At 33.5% G+C, this 19,192-nt stretch overlaps 2 protein-coding genes across 10 annotated transcripts; both read left to right on the top strand.

Moving 5' to 3' along the window:
- Positions 1 to 2,808: 2,808 nt before the first annotated feature.
- LOC130818215 (uncharacterized) lies at positions 2,809 to 6,199 on the top strand. Its single transcript, XM_057684300.1, has 3 exons — positions 2,809 to 3,025; positions 4,237 to 4,430; positions 5,676 to 6,199. The coding sequence occupies exons 2-3, from the start codon at positions 4,249 to 4,251 to the stop codon at positions 5,860 to 5,862; spliced, it is 369 nt and encodes a 122-aa protein (XP_057540283.1). The 5' UTR covers positions 2,809 to 3,025; positions 4,237 to 4,248; the 3' UTR covers positions 5,863 to 6,199.
- A 1,550-nt stretch (positions 6,200 to 7,749) lies between these two features.
- Positions 7,750 to 18,638, top strand: LOC130818213 (ubiquitin carboxyl-terminal hydrolase 15). Of its 9 annotated transcripts, XM_057684298.1 has the most exons (16): positions 8,131 to 8,571; positions 8,924 to 8,959; positions 9,134 to 9,518; positions 11,615 to 11,742; positions 11,827 to 11,990; positions 12,079 to 12,475; positions 13,156 to 13,247; positions 13,378 to 13,466; positions 13,894 to 13,979; positions 14,066 to 14,228; positions 14,360 to 14,483; positions 14,659 to 14,816; positions 14,902 to 14,986; positions 15,767 to 15,979; positions 16,922 to 16,983; positions 17,343 to 18,638. In XM_057684298.1, exons 3-16 carry the CDS (start codon positions 9,229 to 9,231, stop codon positions 17,941 to 17,943), a joined length of 2,652 nt encoding a protein of 883 aa, XP_057540281.1. In that variant the 5' UTR covers positions 8,131 to 8,571; positions 8,924 to 8,959; positions 9,134 to 9,228; the 3' UTR covers positions 17,944 to 18,638. The 9 variants fall into 9 exon arrangements, with proteins under 9 accessions (XP_057540277.1, XP_057540275.1, XP_057540279.1 ...); XM_057684294.1 differs by lacking the exon at positions 8,131 to 8,571 and adding an exon at positions 7,750 to 8,001 and having other exon boundaries at positions 9,163 to 9,518; positions 11,615 to 11,990; positions 17,343 to 18,637; XM_057684292.1 differs by lacking the exon at positions 8,131 to 8,571 and adding an exon at positions 7,750 to 8,001 and having other exon boundaries at positions 11,615 to 11,990; positions 17,343 to 18,637.
- The last annotated feature ends 554 nt before the right edge of the window (positions 18,639 to 19,192 follow it).

Genomic DNA, 19,192 nt, shown 5'->3' with positions numbered 1-19,192 from the left:
GTCTAGCGTCACATGATCTTCTAGTTTTCTCGTGAATTCGATTTCAAAAAGCGAGCTAGTAAGCGAATTATGCTACATTGTTACAGTCTGATAGTACAATTAAAATGAGATTTGACTGCAATGGCTTACCATTTGCCTAGCGCTTGTTTGTTCTTACTTGCTCCAGTTTAGTGTTACATGATCTGCTAATTTACTCGTGAATTAGAATTCAAAAAGCGAGTTAGCTAGCGAATTATGTTACACTGTTATATACTACTATCAAAATGAGATTTGACTGCAATGGCTTACCATTTGCCTAGTGCTAGTTTGTTCTTACTTGTTGTAGTATAATGTCACATGTTCTGCTAATGTTCTCGTAAATTGTGAATTTAAAAAACAAATTAGCTAGCAAATTACATTACACTGTTATAGTCTAATACTAGTATTAGAATGAGATATAAATGCAATGTTGTATTAAGTTTAAGATTATGACTCTTAGAATATCAATATATCATTGTATTGTTATTGTGATGTTTATCTCATGTATTTTTGCATCTCTTGGAAGCTGGCAGTAGCCACTACTTGTGTTAATATCTCCAAGCAGGTCATTCTTTTTTGATGACTCAGTCATTTAATTAAAATTTAGAATTTCTATTATAGTTCACACTCTTTTTTTACTATTATTTAGATATTTAATTTATCTTTTTATCACATTTATATAGGTTTTTTATTTTTATTTATACTTTATTTTTTCTCTTCTTTAAGTATTATGTACTTATAATAAATGTTGTGTTGTGGGACCCATAAAGTATACTGAAAGTTTTGAATGTATAATGCAATGAATTGACATTTAAAATCGACCTAAAGCCCTACCATGCTCCAAAGAGCAATTTTGAAACTTGAAAAGGTAATTTGCATGAAGAGGCTAAGGGATGAGACCATTCTACACAACGTAGTCAGCATACGATTTGTATTAATTTTTATTTTTAAATTTTTTATTTATTTTACATTATTTTCTTATTTAAAAATAATTTTCACCATAATTTAAAATTTTTTTAAACTATCATTTAATATTATTTTTACAATTAAATCTCTCTTTTCATTTAATATCGCATTTATTACCAAAATCATTAAAAAAACACTCCCATTCTATTGATTGGTTAGATGGAATATAGCCTCATCCATATGATCCCCATCCTTGCAAAAGTTATCTTGTGAATTCTAAAAAATTTCATCTTCAGTTGGTTATCGTTTTTTACAATACCAACTTTGTATAAGAAAAAACCACTAATTACAACAGCAATTTTGCCTAATGTATTGGATTAAAAATTTATTAGTAAAAAGTACTTCACTAGTGAATTTTTGAAAAAGCTGAGAAAAACAAAAAATGAATTTAATAATCGAAAAATCAAACTATTTCAAAAACTGAGCGTGAAACTCCCATACCTAAGGTTTGGGAATGTTCGCAGTTACTAACTGGAAACAGCAAAAAGACAAAATAGCTGTTCGCAGTTACTAACTGCGAACAGCAAAAAGACAAAATAGTTGTTCGCAGTTAGTATATATATTTTTTGCTGTTCGCAGTTAGTAACTGCGAACAACTATTTTGTCTTTTTTGACCTGTTCGCAGTTACTAACTGCGAACAGCCCCAAACCTTAGGTCTGGGAGTTTCACGCTCAATTTTTGAAATAGTTTGATTTTTCGGTTATTGAATTCCTTTTTTTTTTCGCTCAGCTTTTTCAAAAATTCTTCACTAGTTCACTATTTAGACTCGCGGTTCACCATCATTATCATTATCATCCTACCCAGTATATCCCACTTATTGAAAAACTATAGATAGGGTTTAGGGAGGGAAGAACAACGGCAACTCATACCCATAAAGGAGAGCGCGGCCAAAGGAGTCCCCCAGCTCGAGAAAAAAGAAGGAAGAAGAAGAAAAAGGAGAATAAGACGTAGCTACACGGGAAAAATAGATTAAAAGCATATACATAGAATAAATAAGAAGAACCAACTAAAAAAACAAAAAACAAGAACTAATAATAAGAAACAAGAGAAGCAAGAAGACAAGAACACAAAAAGGTAAACTATGAGGACATTAGTGATTTACTATTACTCTAATTAGTGGTTTACTATTACTCATTCGTATAAATTTTGTATGAACTTAGTTCATACTACAATATTGTGCATACTTCCATTAAAAGAATAGACAAAAGTGATTGTGTACAATATTTTAGTTCGGACTAGTCTTGGAGGTGGTTGAAACAGATTAACGGTCTGACATTTACCGTATCTTTTAATCAAATTCAACTTCAAAGTAAAATTAAAATCAACCCGATAATTTAAATGAACACCTTTAGTTTGGACTAAGTCCGAATTATTCGTTTTTTTCTACATGGATGATGCAAAATGTAGATAAATTTTTTATTAAGACCGTCTCATCGTGAGGCGGCTTAATATGAGCTGATCCAATATTTAATTAATTTGCAAATTACATCCTTAAACTTTAACACTTTAGCGAATTATAGTTTCAATGTTTATGTTTTGCGAATTATAGCTACCAAAGTATCAAATTTTGCAGGTTCAGGCCAGAAACATAGAACTCCAACCACCTAATCTAAAATTTCGATCACCAAAATGGTTTGAGTTTTGTGTTTTGGCTTAAACCTGCAAATGTTGATACTTTGGTGGCTGTAATTTGCAAAAAATAAACATTGAGATTATAATTCACAAAAGTGTTAAACTTTAAAATTGTAATTTGCAAATTATTTTGGTATTATTTTTTCCATAGCTTTATTTAGGGAAAATATTCATAAAAATTGCTCACCTATTCAGACTCACTGAGTCGCTCTAACTCACCCTAAACCCTAAAAAACTCGTGTTCATATTGTTTCTTCCACACATTTATCTCAGCCGTTCGGCGACTTTTCCTTCCTGCCTTCCCATCATTGTTTCTCCTTCTTATTTTTGGTTGTTGAGACTTATTCGATTCCTCTCATCATCAGTTCTACTTTCATTCTCCATTGATTCAACTGCAGATCTCGTAATGTAAGTGTTTATTTGTTTTGATTTAAAATTTATAGTTCATTTTCGCGTATTTGGTGTAGTTCTCCAATTTTCATTCGTATAATGTTTGTCTCTAATTTTGGCGGTTTTGATGCCTAATTTTCTGATTCGCTTTTTACAGTTTAGTAATGTAGATTTCTGATATGTTGTTAATTTTATGTTTCTTTCTCATATTGGTGTGATCTGTAAAATTTCAATCTGTCTCTGAAATGTGGCGAAGACATGAATCCAAACCTTGTAGAAAATGATACTACGATAATGTCCTTGATGATTTCACTTGAATTGTTCTTGGATATTTGAATGGCTTGTGGTATTATGATGATCTATTTGGACTATAGAGTTACATGTCCTGTTTCCATATCTAGTGCAACGAATAAAGTCAATTGCACAACCGCGAAAATAAAATGATTTGTTGCGGATTGAGTAATTTTGTGAACCACAAGTGTGGTTTTTTTTTTTTTTCTTGTTTAGGTGGACCTCGTTGAGCACCAGCATAGAATTTTATTGATTTGGAAGCAAAATCTGAATTGCATTTCTGCAATATGTTGAACATTTTTACAGAGGACGTTTTGATTTAGTCATGCTGGTTATTTGCAAAATTATCCTTGTTTTGGTCACATTTATTTACGTATACTGCTCGTAATTATGGTTTATTTTTAGGCTTATTGTGTTTATTTGGATGAGATTGGCTTGGTGATTGCAATGGAGAGAGTATTAGGTTTTAATTTTTATGGCTTATTGTAGCATCATATCATAGGAGAATAAAATGAATGTAACATTTGGAGTCGTATATTATCATGCTCTCGCAATTGGGATGTCTAGTGTTTACTGTGAAAAAACACTTTTGTGCATGTGTTTTACTATGTGATGAATGACGCAAAGACACTTATTGAATCTGTAACCTATAACTGTTAAACTTTAGTAGATATTTACTAGTTGTTAGAATATGTACTACCATTTATCCAGCATAATATTAAAACCTTGTGAATACACAGGTAACTTTCTATAGTTTAGTTGGACCTGTAGTTTAATTAGCTTATTGTGCATTCTATCTTTGTCTTTATCGAATCTGTTGTCTAATCAACCACGCTCTATCCCTCGAGACGGGCCAACATTGTTCATGTTTTCAGAAATCGTGTCATGAGTATGTGATGATTTTGATTCTAAAATGCGCTCACATTGTGTATTTGTAGTTCTAGAATTCAATGGCATCAAAACTTCGTCAGTTGCAGTCCAAGGCTTGTCAGGCTACTCAGTTCATTTCCAAACATGGTGAAGTTTATTACAAGCAAACGATAGAGCAAAACAAGGAACACATTCAAGAGCCTGCCACTGTTGAGACTTGCAATCGTTTGGCAAAGCAATTGTTTTACACTCGCCTTGCAAGGTGAGTATTCATACGAAATTAGCTAGTTTCAGAGGGTGTTGAGTTTTATTTGTCTTTATGTCCGACTAACTGTAAGCTTTCTTGAATGTTGTTATCATAGATGGGAATAGGATTAATTAATTATCTGTTCATGTTATCTTGTTCCGTTGGAGGCATAATGTCGAGGTGCATGTCCTAATCTTGCTTGCTGTACTTTGTTCATTCTTGTAAATTGGAGTGGAGAACGATCGAGGATTACTTGGAAATGTGGGTCTTGATTGCTAGATCTTGATATAATTTTCATTACACTAACTTGCATGTGATCTAAATTGTCTCAAGTGATGTTGAGTTTGTTTTCAGCAGTTTGAAAAACCTTGTCCATTTGCTTGGCTTCTTTTTGCTTGTCAAATTGATGTATTGAAAGTATCGTGTCTTGTCTATAGGCCAGAAAATATTGGGACCTTTGTGGTTTATCTTGTGCTTTTGTTCATATGCATGTTTTTTTTTGAAGAAATTTGACTTAAGACTCCTTTAAGATATTAGAACATGATGGAAATTAGCCTCCTGACATGTGCCTTCGATAATATTAAACCAATATGTTGATATACCCAGCATTTCCCTTGTGTCTACAGTGAAGTTGGATAGGAATTGTAGCTTGTTAGTTATGGAATCTTTGCATCAAATCTGCTTGCTTGAGCTGAACTCTAGGATGCAAAATCTTAAATGAAATGAGAGCTGACTAATGGTTGGCTTGATTTGATATTCTGTTGGACCAGTTATCGACCATGCTCTTGCCTTCCATACAACTGTCAAGTGTCCTGAAATTCCTTTGGAGTAGTTGTGCTTCTGCCTCCCTCTCTCGCTTTTGTTGTGTTGGAAAAATAACAATTAACAATGATAATTTGTCAATTATTTCTGGACATGTTATAATAAGGTGCTTACATTATTATGATCTAGGAGGTATCTGTGATCTATTTATTTCAAGATGACTACCAAATAGTGGCTCTTGTTGAGGCAGCCTTGCGGTAGTTATAGGGGTGAGACGAATTGTAAACCCATTTATTCTTTTTTAAGCTGGAGCTTCATGATAGACACATGGGTAATTTGTTTAGTACTTCATTATTGCTAGAGATATACGTATGTTTTATGTTGGTTGTTGACCATGAAATTCCAATAATTTTTACCAAGAGAAATCTAGCTTGTGTGAACAAGAATAATTTTGTAATGAGATCATTGACAGAGCTTATTTCTTATTGCTTGATGCAGTTTGCCTGGTCGTCGTGAAGCATTCTGGAAAGAAGTCGAGCAAGTTAAGCTGGCATGGAAGAACAGGAAGGACGTGAAAGTTGAAGAAGTTGGAGTTGCAGCTTTGTTTGGGCTCGAATGCTTTGCATGGTTTTGTGCTGGTGAAATCGTAGGACGAGGATTTACCTTCACTGGCTATAAAGTTTAATATGACTCCAACATGAATTGACTTGCCGTTGAGACAAGTTGGCCTCATTCCATTTTATTTGCCTCCAAATGCCTAGTTGAGTTGAAGATTTTTGAAAAATACCAGACACATTGAGGATTTTTGTGTTCGATGAACCGAAGGAATGAAGTTGAATTTCTTTGATATATGTCTCTTTGCTCTCTTATCTCCATCTCTTTTTGTTTTAGAAGATGATCACATAATAAGGCAAAGATGATACTTATATATTTCTGTTAATTGCTGCTGTAAGCAAAAGTGCAATGTATTTGACATTGAAATGGATTAATAGTGAATAACTATCTTCTTTAGGTCTGGACAATGCTGTGTTGCTACATTATTGCGAGCCCAACGCATGTTTGTCGAGGCTAGGCTTCGATTTGCGTTTTTTCATAGGTTTCTGGAGTTGGTGTTCGGCTACCCTTTGCATAAGCAAATAAGTATGGTCTATCCGAGGGGAGATCTTATCTAGCGACATCTATAAGTGTTCTTCTCTGCCAGTGACTGTCGACTCTGGTTCAGCACGACAGTCAACAACGGGGACAAGCCTCTCCCTTTGCTATGTTGAGAAAAACTTGGTCCAACATAACATGAATCTATTGAATGAAATATAAAAAGCTCTCTACCCGAGGGTTTCACTGAATACAACTTTTTTATAATTTAATCCTTCCTAAATTGATGATGATGTAATATAAATGATGTCAAGAATATGAAGCACAATCCTTCTTAAGGGGAGGGAAATTAGAAACGTACAATCAATTTAATGTTACTAAAATTAAATTTTAATATACTTAATTAAACACCTTTTAATTGTTTGTTACTTTTAAAATGAGAATATTTAATAAAGAAAATGATTTTTATAGTTGTTGAGTTCATTAGCGATTATACATAAAATCACTGACATATTAGTGATTTTACTTCGTTAATAAACTTGTTTTTTTTTTTTTTAAAATCATCTTAGAATCACTAATAAAAAAATCATCTTAGCATCACTGATAACAGAGGGTTATATGTTTTTCTCTTTAATATCATTCACATAATTTAAACATTTTTTTGTCTTATTTTTTTCAACAACTACAATTATTTTTAATATTTGTGCAATACTTTCTTGTAATAGAGTCAAAGAAATGGAGGAATAAAAAACTAAACAACCAATTACACATAACATTTTTATAAACGATACTCCATTTTAATTATATTTGATTTAAATTTTTTGAATAAAATTAACATTTATTCCAAAAACATTCTCCTCATACAGCTAATCAGTGGTTGCGACTTGCTAGACTTGCCACTTGTTTGGTGAGATTAATTCAGGTATGAGTTGGTGTTTAAAGAAGGAACGCAAATAAACTAAAGAGGGTTGTTTAATTGTTTGGCAAATAAATTTTTTAGTTAATTTATTTAATTATCAATTTTTAATGTATTTTAAACTAATTGGATAAGTTAGTTGATAAATAAACATATTATAATTTATACATTAACATATGATTCTGAAAAACAAATATATTTTTGGATATAGAATCTTTGAGAGAAGAAAATGACTAGTAAACCTAAATGGTAAGAAAGTAGCAATGAAAATTGAAACTCGATTTTATATTTGTTCTTAGAAGTGTTCATTCTGGTTCTTGGGGCGATTTCGGGGTCATGTATTTTGATCGGTTCAAATTCAAGTTTAGAGTCCATATTAATTTTATGTAATTTTAAATTTATTCTGCAGTCAAGTCAAGTCGAATTTAATTACAAAATCGGGTAAATATTTAAGTCATCGACTTTATTTTGAACAAATCTTTAATAACGCGCACCATATACATGTTCCAAATCAGACGAGATTCTAATTTAAAATTTGGAGAAAAAACAAAGAATCAAACAAATATAGTTGTGTGTTTAAGACTCGCAAAAAGAGTCAAATCTGAAGAGTGAAAAAACTTACAGTCAGCAGCTTAGAGGAGAGAGAAAGCGAAAGAGAGAGAAAGAAAAAGAGAAAGAGAAAGAGAAAGACAGCAAATTTCTTCTTCTTCCTGTTCTTGTTGTTGTTACCGTCAGCAGAATCAAAGTATCTCTTCATCTTCAGGAGAAGCCGGAGATAGCTGTTTCTATTTACCTTTATAATTCCTGCATTTTTAGGTACTAATTAATTAGTTATTACCCTATTTTATTTTTTATTTATTTATTTTTGTTTTTATTTGTGTACTTTTATACTTATCTTCAAGACTTATACTCACCAATCCAAATCTAGAATTTGTACATTGTCTTTCCTGAATTTGAATAGCCTTTATGTAGGTAAACTTGGTCTATTTTGTAAGCTGGTAAATGCTTTATTAATTGTAGTTTAAGTGTTTGAAGAAATTCAGCTGTGAATCCCCATTAGGTTGTTTAATTTATGTGGGTATTTTTGAAAGGTATGATCTTTGAAGTTTGAATCTGTGTTCACAACTTGAAATTTACTGCTTCTATCCACATGGGTTAGGTGTATACTCTCATTTCATCTTCCTAAGGTCATTATAAATCATTGGGTTTTCTTTATTTTTATCTAAATTTGGTCCATTTTGTAAGCTGGTAGATGCTATTGATTGAAGTTTAAATGTTTGAAGAAATTCAGCTGTAAATCCCCGTTAGGTTGTCCAATTATATGGGTGTTTTTGAAAAGTATGATCTTTGAAGTTTGAATCTGTCTTCACAATCCACATGGCTAAGGTGTATACTCTCATTTTATCTTCCTTAGTTCGTTACAAATCATTGGGTTTTCTTTATTTTTATTTAAATTTTTAATCTAATCTCTCAATAGTGGAGAAGGGTTTTGATTTCCTTTGGAGAGCTTAATGGGTACTTTTTTTTTTTTTTTTTTTTTTTTTTTTTTTTTTCAGTTTGAAAAGATTTTACTTTTGTTGGGTTTTCTCTGTGTTTTTTGTGATACACACATGCTCTAAGGTAGTGTTGGATATGTGTTGACTAACCTGGACCATTTGTTTAGCAAGTTGGTTTCTGTTATTGATTGATGTGTCTATAATAATACCGTTTTGATCTGGGTTTCATATCATCTTTTCAGAATACTATGTGATAAGGAGCTAATTGGAAAGAAATAGTGAGTATACTACTGCTACTTTAGAGTTAGTTTGTCAGACGTATTCTGTCTGTCTATCTATATTGGGAAAAATCAATTTAAGGGGCTGGCTCACTCAATAAGAAATTTAGAGGGGCATAGTTTTACAATTGTGTTGGCTGATGTTTCTTATTGGTGTTCCTTCTTCGTATGAAGGGTAATGTAGTTTTGTTGTTCTTGCAAAGCTCCAAGTGAGCGGCTCTGGTAAAGTAGTGGAACCTATAATTGGATATGAGTTTGCTGAAGGGGACATGCTCGAGTTTAGGCAAGCTGATATTCCTGCCCTGTTTCTGGTCTTTGTTGTACTACCAGTGGTTTTGTACATCTTACTTGGGAAATGGAGTGAGGCTTCACGCAAAAAAGAGAGGGTAAAGTTTCTGGTTGAAGAGGCATTTGTGGAGCCTTTTAGATCAGAAGCAATGGCAGCTTCCAGTGATATTCCTACTGTTGTACCTCGTTCAACTACTGCTTTTTGGGAGTGTGCTAGGTGCAGCATTCCAGCTACAACACGCTGCTCTCGATGCAAGTCAGTTCGTTATTGGTATGTTCAATCATATGCTTACTGAAAATTGTTATCTTTAAAGCTTCTTATTCTTGTTTCTCTGCCAAAAAGAATTAGAAAAAGTTATATTGGAAGATATGATGTGTTGATATGCTTTAAAAAGGAGATTTCTTGAATAAGAGGGAGTGATGTACATAAAAACGATGCTATTTTTCTGGTGGAAAAAAGCCTGCTTTGGTTGCTTTGCTGCTCATGACATTAGTTTGTCAAATCATTCAATAAAATTAGCTATTTGGTTCAACTATTATTCAATACCATACATGGCTGCAACATGTCTATACATGTGTGGCTCTATAAGTATTTAAGCGGTTAGTGATTCAAAATGCCAACATACGTAAAGATATGTTTTCACGAGTTTTGTGTTTAAATATGATGGTAAAATATTAAAGGTATAGTTTATGCTCGAAATCACAAAAGTAAAGAAGATAATAAGCTTTAATGTTTGCTGTAGGTGGTAGTCTTGTATGGGTGGTACTGGGTCAAATTCCTATCATCAACAACATTCGATTACCCCAAAGCCATTAAACGACTCCCACTTATGGGGTTTTGGAAGATCGGATATACCCAATCTTACCCTTGTTAGTCATAACAAAGAGGTTATTTATTATTAACCCTTGGTTACAAACATTATTTTCCTGGTCAAATGCCTACTCATGCTAAAAAATTCTAGGAGCTTTCCAGTTGGATTATGTTACGAGCAAAAGTATAAGAACTAGCCTTGAAAATCAAGCACAAAGCATTTAATTAAAGCACAAAACATTTAATTAAAGCACAAAGCACTTAACTAACATTGAAATGGGATAACTATATTTTCTAAGAGGCAGAAAACTAAACAAAAGAATAGAATGTGAATAGATATCCTTTCGGAATCCAAGTCTTATCAATCAAAATTCTTTAGTAAATCTGTCTAACCCTAGATCTACACGAACAAAGGAAGTCAATTCTGTTGAGCATTTGTAAATCTATCTAGCCCTAAATCTGCGCGAATAAAACAAATCAATTATGTTGAGCATTTACGTGTATTGTCCTTTTTCATTTAACCCTAGTTCATGTCTTTTTTTTCTCCTTGAATCGAAGTCTATTCCAATCGTAGTGCAAATATGTGGTGTTGCATGAACGGACACAATAATATGGTAACGGGTGTGATACAGTTATCATACCGTCCGATATCGAGCTAAAGCTTTAATTATTGCTTGAAACAACTTAAAACATGATTTTTTACACCTTTACAACATGTTAATAATGGTTCGGTAAATTTGAAAATCTTTACATTACGGACGATACGATACGATGTGGCCGATACAATATGATACATCCTTTTTTTGCACAATGAGGCCAATGGTTTACCTCATCCTTCTTTAACCTGCCTAACATTCCAACCTTCCAATTTATTATTCAATCTTCTTTGCAAATGATCCATCATCATAAATAATTTTCTCTTTTCTTATTACCGATATATGCGATTTGAAGACTCTTTTAGTCTTTCTTATTCCTTCATTCAAAATTTTATTCATCAAAATATGCCAACCCATTCATTGTATCATACACATATTAGCTATTTTCATCTTCCTTTAATGATGTTTTCTCTCAACATTATGACTCATTTAGTAGTGAATTTTATGATTCTCCCTTAAAATTTTCCCTTTAGCATTAATGGACACTTAAGTCACATAATATTTCAATTTAAGCCACCCAAATCTAATCGTATGATTCATATCTTGATTAATACTTTCGTGCTTGTGGAAAATTTGTAGTAGGTACTTAAATCACTCATTTGGAAGATGCTCCTTTGTATCCAAATTTACAAAACCTATCATTAGCTCTTTTGTGCTGAAATGGCATTCTATATACTCAGTTACTCTGATTTATACCTTATTGATTCTGATGTCTGCCATATTATCATTGACTTAAGGTTAACCTTATCTATAGGTTTGGTAACTAATACAATGTCATCAATATATAAAGGCTCCATGACACTTCTTAGTTTTATTTCTTCTCAAATAGGGACTACTGTTTCTTGTGATGATTCACTTGCTTGATTTCTCTGAAACCTTGAGTTATGTAAATCAATGCAGTTCTGGGAGGTGCCAGATAGTTCACTGGAGGCAAGGTCACAAAGAGCAATGTCAGCCACCGGATGATAATTACTCATCCTTTAAGCCTACTTCACTAGCAGAAGTTGATAGTGAAAGTAGTCACAAAGGTGCATATGATCAGTACAGTGACTTTTCAACCCCACAGCCGCTTGGTGTTAATTTAAGTGTTGATTTCCCTGTTGGTGCAACAGCTTCTATTGATGCTAAACGAGAGAAAAGAGCCTCGCAAAAGCGAGCTACTCGCAAATCCTCTAAGGAAGCGCCAGATATCAAAGATAGAGAAGTTTCCATCTCTGCTGATGCATACTTGAGCAGTAATCCAGAATCCTCCAATAAGGCTGGAACCAGGCATAAGGTCTTTACATTTTGTCATTGAATTTCCTGTGTTTTTCTTTTATCTCGTTGAAGCAATTTGTCAAACTTGTAAACTGCATTGGGTGCAGTTAAGAGGTAGGGACCCCACAAACTCAGAGGATGGTTTTTCTGAAATTCATATCATCAATGGCTCTATGAGTTGTGATAAGTATAATGAACAGAGAAGGGCATTGCAACAAAGTTCTGGAGTCAAAAGTCAGACAAGAGAATCATTATCGTCCTCTACAAGAGCCATGGATTTGGCTTCAGGGTATAATATGCCAATAAGAGAAGTAGCCAGCTGCAGGGAAGATCTTTCAAAGAGGAAAAACATCTCTCAGATGGCCTCAACCTGTGAGAGCTTGGTATCTAAAAGTGCAGCAGACCCTGAATGTGTCAAATTGTCTGAATCTGCTAAGTGTATACGTAAAGCAGCAAGAGGACATCCACACATGGAAAAAGTGAGAAAAGGACTTGGTGTATCAGGTATTTATTTAGTCTGTACTCTGTTGATGTTAAATAAAAATGTTTTCATTCATTTGTTATGAATGAACACTAATTATGTTTAAGATCATAGTCAAATATTTTTAAGTTCTGTCTTGTAATAGTTCATTTGTTTTCAAGACAGCCTTCTGTACTGGGTTGTTTCTCAGAAACTACCTAAAATTTTTACTTTTGATTTAAACTTTTTTACTGGGTTCTTTCTCAGTAAGGGGAGTCCAGAAATGAGGTTGCTTTAGGAAAGGCAGACATGATGTCGTGACCAATTTATAACTTGTTGACGTCCTGGAATCGCCCTTTATTTCCCTCTAGCATTCACAATTTTAATCAGCCAATGCCTCCATGCCTATGTTAGTGATTACATGATTTGACGTGTTAATTTTATAAAGCTGTAGAGTATAGAATTACAATGGTTTGAGGAAGTTTTGGCATCGCACATTATAGGAGGAAAAATTTGATGTGTTGTGATGAACCGTGTATTTTTTGATATGTACTATTGTTTTATTAGTGCGAATGAACATTATCCTTTACAATTGGGAGATGAGTTTTTCTTCTTAATTGACGCTGTTAAATTCTTTTTTTTATCCTATGGAGTCTTAATCTAAAGTTCCTGCAATGGGCAATTTCACTTTTGTACATAAATCTAATGGTTTCATTGATCGCAGGGTCTACAAAGGCCATTGGTTCTATGAATTTATCAAAGATAGCCAGAAAGGTGACCTCTGACATTAATAATGATAGCCATATGAAAGTGAAGGTCAGTTGAAAATTGAAACTGTTGTCATTGATAAGTCCTATAATATGTCCAATAAATTTTTGGAAATGGCTTACTTTGTAATTTTTGTTAGGAATATTATTGTTGATTACTCCATTCATAAACTTGTCAGATGCTGTTCCCTTTTGAAGAATTCACGAAGTTCTTCGAAATTGAGGTCTTTGACTTGAGGCCTCGAGGCCTTTTGAACTGTGGAAACAGGTATGCCTTTAGTTCTTTGATTTTTACTGATCACGTCCCCAGACAAGTAATGTTTTGAGAAGCTTTGTGTTTAGTTGGTATGATTACGCCTCTAACTGTTGCCTTACAAAGATGACCTTATTGTATCACACTTATTTTAATTGTTATTATTTTAAGTAGGTCTACACCTCAAATGTAAAGTTCTTGATTCTTTTCTCTGCGGTTTGTCACTGGCTCACTGCTTCTAACCTTTAATCGAACATATCATAACATAATTAAAAATGTTCTGAGTTAAAGCGTTGGACACCAATTGAACTTTTTACCCCCGGAAATTAATGTGACCTGCATGCCCTTTTAATTTGATGATTTCTTGTAAATCTTAAGTGAATCAGTGTAGACAGTTAATTAAAACCTATCGACTTTTATTCTTACTCATTTCAATGTGCAGTTGCTATGCTAATGCTGTGCTGCAGTGTTTAACCTGCACAAAACCTCTGGTCATCTACCTGTTGAACCGAACACATTCAAGAACCTGTAAATAATCTATTCTATGACAACAATTTATTGTGAACTTTTGATTTTTAGGTGCCTTACTTTACATTTTGAAATGTTCATAACAGGCCGCCTCAATAATTGGTGTCTAATGTGTGAGTTAGAGCAACATGTGCACATGTTAAGAGACAATGCTGGGCCTTTGTCTCCAAGTAGAATTTTATCACACATACGGAGTATAAACTGCCAGATGGGTGATGGAAGTCAGGAAGATGCACACGAATTTTTAAGGTTTAGACTGTGATTGCACATGCTTTGTTTTGACTATCCTTTTGATTTAGCTAATTATTCTACTGTGTTCTTTTTAAGGTTTAGACTGTGAAACAATATGAAAGATGTTTAATATCGTGTTCTTTATCTAGGCTTCTAGTTGCATCAATGCAGTCAATATGTCTAGAAGAAGTGGGTGGTGAAAAGCAGGTTCATCCCATTTTGCAGGAAACTACATTTGTTCAGCAAACATTTGGTGGGCGCCTGAGATCACTGGTATAGCATTTCTCCGAAACCAATGAAATTTTGTGTAGTAATGCTGTCCCTAAAAGGGGGAGCGTGTTGGAAATCCCAAAACTTTTAGCTCTATAATTTTTGGCTGTTTATGTTATATTTTATGAGCTGCATACAAATTGATAACCGTAAATGTTTTCCAATTTTGATCAACCAGGTTGTCTGTTTGAGATGTAACCATGAATCAGAACGATACGAGAACATTATGGATCTGACATTGGAGATCTTTGGATGGGTTGAATCACTGGAAGATGCACTTGCTCAGTTCACTACTCCTGAGGATTTGGATGGAGAGAACATGTACAAATGCGGAAGGTTTGGCTCAAATTTTATTCGAACTTTGTTTGTATCATTGGTTTAAACTACTTAACAAATAACACATACATATTTGCATGAAAAGGTGCGCTGCTTATGTACGGGCCAGAAAGCAGCTGTGCATAGATGAGGCCCCTAACATTCTTACAATTGTCTTGAAGAGGTTTCAGGTTGTTATATACTTACATCTCTCCTCATTTTCTCTGGTTTTTCCTTCATTCATGTCATTCAATATATTTTACCATTCGAGTGATTTGATGGTAAATTACCATTGGTAATATTATAGTGCGTGGCACGTACCCTGCCTAAAGGATCATCACTCTTGAGTTCGCCTTCAGTTCATTAAAATGATTAAGAAAACTTCTCTCAACTTGTAACATAGCGGGAGTGGGATGGAGGGAATACTACTCATTAACCCCCAAAGTGAAGCAATCATTAAGCCAGATGTAATCCATGGAGTAAAAAATGAACATTGTCGATGGAACCAAAGATTTTAGTTGGTTTCAGATTATAATGGTTTGGTTTATAGTAAAATGACTTATTAAGTCTTCTGAGCTTTTAATTTAATAAATATGTGAAGTTGCTGATGATGTTTGAATCTAAGGTTCAATCGGGAGCTACGTTTGCATCAGTACAATGATAGGATTATTATGTATATATATCCAAACCCCATAAATACTGCCTAGGAGGGAGCCACTTGACATCGGGGTAATAACGTGTTGTATTCTTATGTAATCCACTTCAATAAAAAGGAACTAGGGAGAAATCATAAGCAACAGAGGATCCTCTGTTGCTTATCTATCAACTTATTATTATGCAAGTGAATTGTGTAATTATTGAGGCTTGATCGCTGGTTTCGTCATTCGTGATATTTCCATTTGAGCTTTTGTTGAATTGCTAGTAATTATAACTTCAGCATCATATAAATTTGTTCTGGCTTTCCTTTGCAGGAAGGAAATTATGGGAAGATAAACAAATGCATCACGTTTCCAGATATGCTGGACATGGTCCCTTTTATGACCGGGACAAATGACAGCCCACCACTTTACATGCTTTATGGTGTTGTTGTGCATGTCGATACGCTAAACGCTTCATTCTCTGGACATTATGTATCTTACATAAAGGATTTGCAGGGAAATTGGTTCAGCATAGATGATACAGTGGTAAGCCTGGATTTATTCTTGATTTATATATCTTATTTCTTGTCCAACTGTATTGCGCTCAAATTTACGTTATTTTATGTACAATTGTTTCAATCTAATCTAGAGTCTCCTTAACTTTGAGCAAACTATATACCCTGTGAAGTTTGATTTGCCGGATATATTTAATATGAATATAAGTTATATTGAATAATTATAGTTCAATCCACAGCCTGTTGAAAATTTTCGATTTGAGATTCAATTTGAATTAGTTTTTTCACATGTGAATGCATTCAATTATCATATTGTCAATTTTCTTTTGACTCATTGGTGTTTGGTAATGTTATTCCAAAAATATTTGATTACATATGACATTCAAAATCATCTTAGTCATGCTTGAATAAAATTTGCCTCATCAATATTGGTCTTTTGTAGCTGTAGTGCTGTATTACTAAAGATTCACAAGATGTTAAGTTTGAAGAAGCAATTTGTATTGTTTCTTCATAATTGGAGGCCCAGAGCTCATGGGTGGATTTAAATGGGTTTAGTGATGTAATGTCAATTGACGCCACTTAAATTTTGGGAAAAAAGTTGTAATAATGAGTATTCCATATCCTTTGAACATAGTGCATTTGTGTTTGATTGATGATCGGTGATTGCTATTCATAATTTGAATTTGATGGGATTACTTAGTTAAGTACTCCATATCTTTTGAACATAATGGCAACACATATATGAATTGAACTATGACATTGTGTTAATTTGACGTGGACAATTGTCTGAATCAAACGTTATTGAATGAAATTTTTTATTTAAATTATCGACATCACCTATTATTTTTCCTAGGAAGGTCTACGTTCATTATATTATATTCTCTAACCTGTAAAATCCATTAAACTCTTACCAAAACTAGATGATTTGCCATGTTAATTCATTTTTGAGTACTCATGATATGATTGTCAACAGGTCCAACCAGTGCCAATGAGCCAGGTGATGTCGGAAGGAGCATATATCTTGTTCTATATGAGGTAATTTTTGAGTGCATTAACAATTTCGTGTTAATAAAGATCTTCACGACGACAAATCTTATTTCCTGTGCTTTATGATACCCTCCTTTGATTCCGTTTTGGCATAAGAAAAAAGAAATAAAGGTTTACTAGCTTGTCTCACGTCTCGATTGCGTTTCATGGCTTTTTAGTTGTGTTGCATTGGATGATGATATATCTTTAAAGAATACAACATAGTTTAAATATCCTTAATGTGGTTTTATTGAGCACCTCATACAAGTCCGTGTTGATATAATACCCTTTAAAGATTCTTGGATGCGTTGGGCAGTTGCGCGTTGATCAAGCTATTTGATTTTTTTGAACTCTACTTATCTTGACAGATCCTTTCCTCGACCACCAAGAGCATTAATGAAGAATGCTAAAAAGCCGCAAGCACCTAAGTCGTCATGGTCTTCCGTGTCTAAAACAAATAATTCCCGAAAAATAGGACTAGATATTCACAGAGCCAACAGAGTCAATCAGGCCATGGAAACTTACGTTGATCCAGAATTCATGGATTTTTCCGATGCTACAACCAGTGACTGGTCTCTGTTCACAAGTTCAGACGAAGCATCTTTTACCAGTGAAAGCACACGAGATTCATTCAGTACGGTCGATTATAAAGATAATTCCAATATCGATCCATATTCCTCAATGTTTGGCGCTCATGAACGCTCCTCTCAGAGAATGGTTTCGTGTAGCATGTTTTCAGGCAGCAAGCCTGTAACAAGATACATTTCCGAGGAGAAGGGGTACATTTTAGATTCAGATCACACGGTTTATCCGCTCGATACAATGCAAGTAGACGGAAATAGGGGGCAGGACAGTTTTCCTTTTTACGAATCTTTCCTGTCGGGTAGCGAGTACCAAAATTTTGTAAATTACGAAAGAACCGCCTGTGATAGTTTTATTCAGACTTTTGCTGATGTTCATCTGCAGTAGGTAGCATTTAGCCTGGTAGGAACATTGTCCCAATTTTTCACAATTTCAATCTACTTGTTGAATGGGGGCAATTGTTAATATTGTAGTTGTAAGAACATTTGAGGTCTTTATTTGAAATTCTCCCTAAACGAAAAAGGTGTTGGGAATTCATAGAATATATAACATATTCTGAGGCTACAGCTATTAGCTGGTGGCTGTAGTTTCATGATATGTTATATACTTTATCAAAAATATTTTTGTGTACATCGATAATCTTATGCTATGGGCATTGATGGTGCTTGATTTCTTGTGCATACGCAGATGTACTGGTGTCATGAGAATTTTATCGATTGTATGTAAAGTTTCAGGCTTGCTCTCTTGTAAGATCGAAGTGAGTATTAATACGTTAATTAACGTGTATTTTGGAATAATAATGGCGTTTTTATCCATCAATATGATTTTTTTGGTAAAACAAACATAAAACATGAATGTGGTGATATATATTACTCGCTTTTATGCTTTTGAAATAGAACTTGTTTGTGATTAAGTTAATCTCATCGATAAATTTATTCATGAGATAAAGTAGAAAAGTAAGTCACTGTCATTTACATGCGCCTAAAACCATTTCACAATCCGGTGAGGTAGTAGTATGTACGAACCAAGCACAAGAAACACATTTTCTCAATTGTATCAACATATCTTTTATAACAACAAATTAGAGTCATCAATATATCCTTAATTTCAACCCATTTTGTCCTATCATACTTAAATTTGAATATTATTTCAAATTTTCACAATTTCAATCTGAAACCCTTTACTCATTTGCCACCCCAATACCACATCAATGGATAATTTATGAAATTGAATTTCTAATCACAAACAATGACTACATATAAACGTTAAAACATATTATAATGTTTACAACGCATTACATTTAGTATTTAGGGCATCAGAGATAAAAAAGTTAGAATGGAAAAAATAATCATACCTTGTACATTAGAAGTGCAAATTATGTAAACTTTAGTGAATCTACAAAGAAACGAAAGGTCCTTCAACAATGCAATAACATTTGAAGGCACGAAAAAAATCAATAAATATTAGTACGCTGTTGATAACAGCGAACAACATGTAATATTGTTTTCCTTTTCTTGCTGTTAGTAACAATAACTAACAACGAACAAATGTTGACCTTAGACTCAGACACATAGACGCTTATTTTAGGAATTAAAATTTTCTTATTTTTTTTATTTTTTTAATTTTTTTAATTTTT

Source organism: Amaranthus tricolor, chromosome 7 (genome assembly GCF_026212465.1).
Source record: "Amaranthus tricolor cultivar Red isolate AtriRed21 chromosome 7, ASM2621246v1, whole genome shotgun sequence".
Taxonomy (NCBI): domain Eukaryota; kingdom Viridiplantae; phylum Streptophyta; class Magnoliopsida; order Caryophyllales; family Amaranthaceae; genus Amaranthus; species Amaranthus tricolor.
Note: the sequence above shows the minus strand (reverse complement) of the source record. Positions and strands in the feature narration are given on the sequence as shown.